This window comes from Neomonachus schauinslandi, chromosome 7, assembly GCF_002201575.2.
Source record: "Neomonachus schauinslandi chromosome 7, ASM220157v2, whole genome shotgun sequence".
Lineage (NCBI taxonomy): Eukaryota > Metazoa > Chordata > Mammalia > Carnivora > Phocidae > Neomonachus > Neomonachus schauinslandi.
This window is the reverse complement of record NC_058409.1, coordinates 7,174,540-7,183,653: the sequence shown is the minus strand read 5'-3', so window position 1 is coordinate 7,183,653 and position 9,114 is coordinate 7,174,540. Positions and strand designations below refer to the sequence as shown.

Sequence of the window (9,114 nt, the reverse complement as noted above, 5' to 3'; positions counted from 1 at the left end):
TCCATCCACCCATCTTTCACCCACCCATTATCCATCCATCATCCACCCATCCATCATCCATCCACCCATCTTCCATCCACCTATCACCCATCCATCCATCCATCCATCCATCCACCCATCAAGTACCTACTCTGGGCTGTGAACTAGACTTGGCACTGGGGACCCAGAGGGAACCAGTCAGTTGGGAGTCCCAGCCCTGGGGAAGGGGGTCACATCCAAGCCCAGCAGATCAGATTACTGTACGGTCAGTGCAAGGGCAGAAGCTACACACAAGAAGAGCCTGATCACTGTGAACGATGAGATACTTACATCTAGTCCTGGCTCCCCAGGTCTTCCCTGAAGAGAGACAAAGAGGACATGTAAGGGGGCAGGGAGGGGGTGTTGGGAGCACTACTGCTGGGATGTTCAGCCTTGTGAGTTGTCCACAAGCCTGACTTCTGGTTCTGGGATGGTGTAGTGCAGGGGGTTGAGTCCCCAAGGCCGAGTGACACCGTAAACGTGCAGCCATACTTGGTAGGCATTAAAGGAAGGTCGTTACCTTCTCTCCTTTGGTTCCTGGCAGCCCGATAAGGCCTGGTGGGCCAGCTGGCCCCTGGGTGGAAAAGGAATGGGTCAATTACAGGAATTAGTTATAGGAATTAGTGCCCCAGAGGGATAAACAAGGCTCATGACACTCACAGGCAGGCCGCTGGGGCCTCTCTCACCCAACACACCCTTCTCTCCCTTTACTCCATCCAAGCCCTGGAAGCAAAGAGGAGACATCGGTCAGGGGGAAGGGCTCAGACAGACAGCAGGACAGGAAAGCTTGGGGCCTCAGTGTGAGCTGGGGAGTGCAGGGCAGAATGGACACCAGGCTCTCACGGGCTTGACCCCAGCTTCCTTCCAGGACAAACAGTAACCAGAACCCACACATGGGCTCCCTCACACCCATTTCACAGATGAGTAAAGACAGGCAGAGCGAGGGGCAGGGACAGGTCCAGCCGCACAGCCAAGAAGCAGCAAGGCTGAAGACCCGTCGGGTTTCTGAGCCCCAGCCTTGGACCTCATCCCTGACAGCAGCTGCCTCTTCTAAACACGACCTCGGGAGGGCCGTGGGGCCAAACAGAACCAGAAGCAGCACATCTGGTCGGGCCATGTGCTTGGCCCCGCTCGGCTGTGGGATTCATGTCTGAGTCCTGCTGGCCTCTGGGCTGGGGAATCAGAGATGTACTCTCCCCCAGAGTGAGTGGAAGAGAAACCAGACCTAGCAAGCTGTGAAGCCAGCTGGCCTCCCCCACACGGGGCACATGGGCAGGCCACACTCACGGTTTTAAGAGCAGAGATCATGACATTATGTAATACACACCAAACCCAAGACTTCATGTCCAGCCTGTGGGCAGTTGAGAGACAGCTCTGTGCGTAGGGGGCAGGGGGGAAGCGTGTACAGAATGGGGGCGTGGCACAAGGAGGCAGAGGCTGCAGATGAGGGCTCGGGCAGAGGGACAGGGTGAAAGTACAGAGTCCCAGTGTAGGGCTAGGGGGCACCAGCTCTGAGGACATCAGGGAGGTTGTGCTCCAGGGGATTCAGAATGTTCAGGCCCTGGGATAATACAAAGCTGGTTTGGGGCCAAGTGCAGGGCTCTCACTGCTCATTAGCAAGGCTTTCTGGAACTATCCAGGCTGGGCATCTGCAGTGAGTAGAGGGGTTTCCAGAACTTACCTTGGGACCCTGGATTCCCTGAAGGCCCTGGAGGAGGAGGAGAGTGGTCACAAAGGCTTATAGGCCACTCACTGGCCCCGTGGCCCTGACCTCTGCAGACTCCCAAGCCCAGACCCAGGCTCTCCCATATTGCTTGATGTGCCCCCTCCCCACCGGAAATCCTGTCCTCCCCTGGGTCACAGCTCCAGGCCTGGGCTCACCACCCCCTGCATATCTCAGCTACTTCACGCCAAACGTTCTTACCATGGGGCCTGGGGGACCAGGGGGGCCGGGGGGCCCCGGCGCCACTATGATCTGGGCCTAGGAAGCAGTCAGAGATGGGTTAGTCACTCCCGCCCCGTCATACCTCACTCGCCCACGCTTGAACGCACTGGACATCAGATGAGCACTCCTGGCGGGGTGGTGCTGGGCCCTGAGCCACTGGGCTGAGTCTCTCCAGAAGGGCACTGCCTGGTGGGGGGCCCAGGGGCTGGCCTTTGGGGTTCTCAGACTGGCCTCAGTTGGAGGACACAGCCCGAGGTGCCCCCTTCCCCCTCCCTCGCTGCCCACAGAAAGGTGGCCTTTCTGTCCCAAGGTTCGGGGCCCCTGGGCCAGGCATTGAGGGGAGACCCTGGTCCTCAGCAGCCCCCCTTACCAGGCTCTCCCGTAGGCTGTCAGATGCCGACTCTCCCTTTTCGCCCTTGTGACCATCGGTGCCCTGTAGGACAGCCTGGCCTTCAGCCCTTTCTGCCCATCACCAGACCCACCACCCACGGTGGTCAGCACCTCCCCTGCCTTCCCCATGAGGCCTCCAGCAGCAACGATGAGTTGGCCTTTGCAGCTTGAAGCAGTTTCCCCTAAATTGGTGACACGCTCTGGGTGCCCAGCAAGTGGGTGTTTGGAGAGCACACTGACAGCTGTATAAATTGTTTCCTGGGGGGCAAGGGGGCACCCAGCTCTCTAGCTGAGGGAGCCCCGTGGATGGACATCAGATGCGAAGAGGGGGCACCTGCTGGCCACTTGAACCCACAGCTCTTTCTGTCCAGCCACAATGACTGTGACGGTGGGTATTTTATCATGTGGCCAGCCACCACTCTCAGCCCTGTTGGGCAGGCCCTTCTGAGTGGGAGGAGGTTATCATCCCCATTTTAGAGGTGGGGAAACCAAGGCCCAGGGAGGTCAGGACACTCGTGCAGGCTTCCAGAGCCAGCAGGGGACAGAGCAGGATGCAAACTTGAGCAGTCAGGGTGGGCTCTAACCACCCTTTGTGCCACCTTTGCGGAGGCCTTGGGAGGTAGGCGGTAGGTCCGTGTACAGAGGCTCAGAAGACCAAGCAGCGAGGGCTGAGTCCGAGCTTTCTTTCCAAGGCTCGGTGCCCCTGGGCCAGGTGGAGTTGGCAGGGCCCCAGCGGTGCCCCCCTCCCCCGCGGCTGCTGTTGTGGGCACCCATTGGCCCTGGAACCCCACAGGGGGCAGAGTAGGGTGGGGCCCGCGCAGCCACCTACCGGGAGGCCCGACAGGCCCATCTCGCCCGCCTCCCCTTTGGGTCCGGCCGGCCCAGCCTCTCCCGGGTCTCCTTTGGCTCCTTTGGGACCCTGCGAGCCACAAGAACAAGGGGTCGGTAGAACTCAGCATCTATGCTCCCTTCCCCCACCCCAGAGGGTCCCCAGAGCTTAGTCCTGGCCAGGCTAGACCCCCACCCCTACATCTTCATCTTGGGTCCCTGCCTCTGGCCCAGGCGGTGAATGCACCAAGGGGCCTGGATGAAGACAGGGGTGCAAGGGGGGAGGGGTGGAGGGAGTGGGACTGGGCAGCCCCTGCAGGGGCAATTACAGAGCTTGGGGGGGGTCAACCCTGAGCTCGCATCTCAGGAGCCTGCACCGGGAGCCCGCAACCCCCACGTACAACCAACCATCCACCCAGTGCCCCTTCCGGCCACTCATTCTCTCTCTCAGCCAATCATGGAACATCCAAGACGCGGCCCTAAAGCCACCGCCATGAATGTCCAGTGATGCCCCTGACACTGTGCGGTGTGTGGGGGGACACACAGGCGTGTACTTACAGCAATACTCATAGGACCCAGGGTAACGGGAACGACATTAGCTAGCATTTGAAGACTCTTCCTTAGATTGCGCCCCGCACACTGCTCTGTGTTTCCCACACACACAGTTATGTAAGTCTTACAACTGTGACCATCCTCCCCTCCAGGTGAGGATCTAAGGCTGCCAGAAAGTGAGCAGCTTGCCCGAGGCCTAAGGGCAGAACCAGGACGTGTGCCCAGGCAGCGCACTCTGTCCTGTGGCCTCTAACTCTGCACACACACACACACACACACACACACGTATGCACGCACACACATGCACACACGCAGCCCACCACTAGGCACCAGGATCACCAAGCAAACAAAAGGCCCAGAGACCTTCTCTCCATCGATTCCCGGGGCACCAGGCAATCCCAGCTCGCCCTGGAAGGGAACAGAAAGCAAGAGAGGTTACGGTGTCCCGTGGTCCCCAAGAGGGCCTTGTGGCTGGGCTGCCTCCTCTCCCCGATCAGCACGACGTCCCTGGGTTGGATCCCTAAAGTGGGTGGGGTCCAGGAAGGTGCCCACTGGGTGCCCAGCACCCTCCTCAGCTCCTCCGGGCAGATGCAGACCAGGGCTATAATTTACAGTCTGGGAAGTTACAGCTTGGGAAACTGAGGCTCGGGGGGGAATCCAATGACTCGTTGCAGGCCACACAGTCCAGGGCAATGGCCGGGACCAGATCTTGCGATTTCCATGTCTCCTGAGCCACGCAGGCAGGCGGTAAACGATGTGTACTGGCCATAAGAACGGCTGTGTCTGCCATCTATGGGACCTGGGGATGTCCCGAGGGCTTACGCGTGTGACTGGGGCTTCCAGGGAGGAGCTAGGGCTGGGAGCAAGGCATCCAGCTTGGTTAGGAAGGAGCGGGGCCACGTTCTCTGAGCCCCCAGGAGCCGGGCCGGGATGCCAGGAGAGAAGAGGGGTGAGCATGGCAGAGAAGAGAGGGGAGGTGGGCGCTGGAGTTAAGGGGCTTGGAGGGGGCCACACAACAGGCCTGTGAACTCACCTTGGCTCCGGGGATCCCAGGTGGGCCTGGGGGCCCCTGTGGCCCGGGAGGACCCTGTATGTGAAAGTCAAGCTGGTCAGTGTTTACGCAGGTCCTCCCCTGCATTGCTGGCTCACCCCTTCCCCCCAGGGGCCAGGGCTCTGTCGGGCTGGCCTGCAACAGGTTGAGGGTCCTCATAGCCTGCTTCCCACCCAGTCCCCCGACTCTTGTCTTGCAGCAGGGTGGGGGGCAGGGAGGTGGCACCAGGGACCGGGTGGGATACCATGGTGTCCACTGCCACAGTGGGTCCAGAATCCCCCTACCTTCAGAGCTAGTATCCCCCAAATATAGATTTCTTCACAATACTCCTCTGCTCAAGATCCTGCGATGGCTCCCTATGGCCTCTTGCAGCAAGCATAAATCCCCCGTTGGCATTCAAGGCCAGCTAACAATGTTATCCCTGACGGTGGCCCAGCACTGCCCTCTCTGTCCCTCCCGTGAGCTCTCTGCCCATCGGCTCTGCTGCCGGCTGTCTGCTAGTGCTGGAGAGTCCTGGGTAAGGGATGGCACCTGCAGCATCTCTAGGTCTGACCCCGCTCCCAAGCTCCCGCTCTGGCCCAGGCTTCCCACAAACCACCTGCCCACCGTGGCTCATCGTCGCCCTCCAGACTTGTGCCCCCTCCTCAAGGCTGCACCCCGCCCAGCCCCTCCTCCCAGCGACCTGTGCCCTCCTTGCTGGCACCTCTATGGAGACATCTCTGGTCTTCCTATCTTCCTCCATCCTCCCACCCAGGCCCAGAGCCCACCCCCACCCCGCCATGGCCTCCCTGCCTCCAGTTGCCCCCACACCCACTTTTATTCACCTTCCATGCCATTCCTCAGCTAACCTGCCCACAATATGTATGTGTATATATATATTTTAAAGATTTTATTTATTTGAGAGTGAGAGAGAGAGAGAGTGCACAAGCAGGGGGAGGGGCAGAGGGAAAGGGAGAAGCAGGGAGCCCAACTTGGGGATCAATCCCAGGACCCTGAGATCATGACCTGAGCCGAAGGCAGACGTTTAACCGATGGAGCCACCCAGACACCCCACAATATGTATTGTGAACCCCACTTCTTGGCTCAAGAACCAACTGTGGCAGCCCACTGCCCATCGGCTGGAGGCATCATTCCAATCTGGCAGCCAGAATCTTCCTCCTGCCTCCCTGCACTCAGGCTGCTTCTCCAAGCAGGGCCTGGACACACCATGCCTGTGCATGCCCTTGGGCCACGCCACGCCACACCACACCACACCACACCGTGCAGGCCTGGGGTGGGCCACAGTTACCATCAGCTTGTACTTCCCCGAGGCCTGTGGGAGAGAACTGGAATGGAGCTCAGGTGGGGTCAGGTGCCGAGGGCCCAGTCTGGTCTCTGATGCCTGCCCCTCGCCCTCCTGAGCTCCCTTCCTCGGGAGTCGTGAGTGGCTTGCACCCAACCCCTCTCCCCATGGGGGATGGGTCCCAAGTCTGTCGGCCACCGGGCAGGGCTCAGTGGCTGCGCATCTCCTGAGGCTCCTTAGGGGCAGGCCGGGCCGCTGTCATCCCCCCACCCCAACAGCTACTAGAAGACCTAGCCCTCCAGTCTGTGTTCCCCGGGAAGGTGCCAGGAGGTCCTGCGGAGACCGGACATCAGGAAAGGCTCTGCCTCCTGCCCATGAGCGGGGAGCTTCCCTTTTTGCTTTGGCCTCTGGGGAGCTTGGGGCCACATAAGCCATATTCACGGCAGCTCTTAGCATCCATGGGGGGGGGCTCAGCATAGCCCTGATTTCCTTATTGGGGCGCACCTGGTGAAGCTGGGGGTTTTTTGTGCTAAAATCCCCCCCCCCCCCGTAAAGAAATGCAGGATTGATATGCAAAGTATGTGGTTGTCTTCTCAGGAAAAGAACCAGGATGTATCCTGCTCCTGCCAGGAAACTACCTTAAGGGCATCCAGGATCCTGCCATCGTAGTCAATCACCACTGTATCTCCTTGCTCGCCCTTGAGGCCCTGGGGACCCTGAGGCAGAGGAAAAGAGAAAGTAAGAATTTCAGGGCAGAGCCTTGGCAGCCGCGTCTGTATCTCAACCAGGGACCCTAGGAACCTGACCCCCACGAAGGAAGGTCTGTGTGCCGTGTGCTGGCTCAGCTGTAACCCGATGGGACCCCCGCGAGTTCATCCTCTGGAATCTACGTGGCCACCGGCACCCCAGTCCCTGAGAGAGCGTTCCAGGGCCCAGGCAGCAGGCATCCCGGAGGAAAGCGGGGAGGGAGGCCTAGAGCCAACGGAGGAACCTGCCCGCAACGGGTCTGGCTGCCTTTTGCGTGGGACTTGAAGTCCGCTGAGGTCTTATCCCGGAGTTCTCCGATTTTTAATCTCTTTCGATTTTTAAATGTCCGCCAACAAAGGCGCAAAAATCAACACACTCCCCCAAACGCCCAGACACTGTGTAGACCAAGTGCAACTGTCCCAGCTGGATCTTGGCCTTGTGCCCCTGACTCCCAGGCTCTGGTCGAGGCTGTGCACGCCACGCACTCGCAACGAGCACACGTCCACCCGGGCCTGCATGCTCGGTCTGAGAACGCACGTGTCCCCGCCCACCTGTCCCCGCCCGCACGTGCTCGGCTGCCGGCCCCGCCCTTCCCTTCCGAGCCCCAGGCTGCTCTCTGTGGGGGCCCACTGTGAGGGGAGGGCAGCGCTCTGGTCAGGGGCCGGGACCTCAGCTGCCAGCAGCCTCCTCGGTCATGATCGCACAGAATCCCACAGCCAGTGCCTCATCCAGCCCCGGCCACCTGCGTGACCTTGTTTTTTCGGAGGAGAAAAGCAGCCTCTGGGAGCATGAGGGCACCGAGCAGAGAGAACAGGATCCCGGATGTTGACTTAAAAAGGTGGGTTGATAGCGGCTGGTCACAAAAGGTCACAAAAGATCAGAGACCAGCTGGGGAGGCAGTGGGTCTGGAGACAGGAGCGAACCTCAAGGTGGGGCAAGGCCCCCTGCAGGGGGAAGGTTCCTCCCTCCCCAGGTGGCGCATTGGAGGTCTGTGCTTGAATATGAGAAGACAAGACTCTGGGAGGGCTAACACTCACCTGGGGAGGCCTTGCTTTCGCACATGTGTATTTGAACGTTTTACCAAAAGAAGGTATTGTGAGATTAAAAAAAAAATTTTTTTTTAATCGCTAATGAATGATTATTAAAAAAAGACTCCCATTTCCTGGGACTCTACTGCTCCCCTGGGGCCTCCCCGGGGGACAGGGCCTTCTGAAGAACCCGGCCCGTGGGTCCCCTCGGTGTGGCCAGAGGGGAGACTTGCTTACCCGCAGTCCTGACACTCCATCGGCGCCTCGCGGGCCAGGCTCTCCCTGTGGAGACGTGAGGTTGCAGCCATGTGCGCACGGCCGCCCCACGCCCCTCCAGTCTCCAGGTCACCAAAAAGCGCAGGGCCCACGTGCTGGAGCCCCAAGGGACCAATGTACACGGCCGGCACCCCAGGAACAGGGATCCTGGAAGGAGGGCCTGTGGGAGCCTCCTTGGCCCCACGGTGTGTAGAGATGGGCCACCGAGGGAGACCCTGGCGCCCCTGGCTACAAGGTGATTTAGCCACATGGCTGAGCTTGGTGGAGGCTTGTCACTCACCCAAACCTGTGGCCACCCCCCCTCGCCAGCCTCTGACTGCCTGTGGAACGAGACCCCTAGGCCTATGCCCTCCCAGGACTCCCCAGTTTCACCCCAGGATGGGGGCACTGGTCTGAGCCGCGCACTGTAAGGCACCTTTGGCCCTGGGGCGCCGTCCACACCATTTTCTCCTCGAGGCCCCACGTTCCCTGGCTCGCCCTGTAACAGAGACATTCACAGCTGAGTGAGGGCCAGGTGCAGGCTGGGGGCCGCCTGGGCCTGGTGGCTTTGAGAGCTTCTTGGGGAACACGCCTGAGCCCCCCTGGGGTTGAGAGGAGATGGGCCTCAGGACTCCCCCCAGCCCTGGGGACTCCGGACCACACCACCTTCTCTGGTCTGGGTCTTGGCGTATAGTTAGGGCCCCTCAGGGGCTCTGGAGATATTTTGGAGGCAGGCTGGGCGGTCTCCATGGTCTGGGGAAGCAAGGATGATATCCTGGTCCTAGCTGGGGGACAGGATAGAGTGGGGGCCACCTGAGATGGGAACTAGGAGGGCCTGAGGGTGTGCGGGGAGGCAAATGGCTGGATGGGATGCCCCGCCTGGTGTCAAGTGGGGTCCGGGGCCTCCCCTGGTCTCTCTCTGGCCTGCCCTGGGCGTCAGCAGGTGCCCCCCCCCACTGTGAAAGGGTCAGCCGGGGGCCTCACCAGACCGATGGGAACTGAGGGAGGTGTGAGGCAA

The 9,114-nt window shown here is 60.3% G+C and overlaps 1 protein-coding gene across 1 annotated transcript in view; it reads right to left on the bottom strand.

Annotated features, from left to right (window-relative positions):
* COL23A1 (collagen type XXIII alpha 1 chain) overlaps positions 1–9,114 on the bottom strand; it is a 26,912-nt gene that overhangs the window by 4,824 nt on the left and 12,974 nt on the right. The window contains exons 10-22 of the mRNA XM_044917047.1: positions 8,763–8,849; positions 8,533–8,595; positions 8,079–8,123; positions 6,705–6,782; positions 4,767–4,820; positions 4,097–4,141; positions 3,183–3,272; positions 2,334–2,396; positions 1,943–1,999; positions 1,700–1,726; positions 679–741; positions 539–592; positions 310–336 (exon numbers count right to left, since the gene is read on the bottom strand). Of these exons, the coding sequence (XP_044772982.1) occupies positions 310–336; positions 539–592; positions 679–741; positions 1,700–1,726; positions 1,943–1,999; positions 2,334–2,396; positions 3,183–3,272; positions 4,097–4,141; positions 4,767–4,820; positions 6,705–6,782; positions 8,079–8,123; positions 8,533–8,595; positions 8,763–8,849 (753 nt within the window). The remainder of the gene's footprint in view (positions 1–309; positions 337–538; positions 593–678; positions 742–1,699; positions 1,727–1,942; positions 2,000–2,333; positions 2,397–3,182; positions 3,273–4,096; positions 4,142–4,766; positions 4,821–6,704; positions 6,783–8,078; positions 8,124–8,532; positions 8,596–8,762; positions 8,850–9,114) is intronic.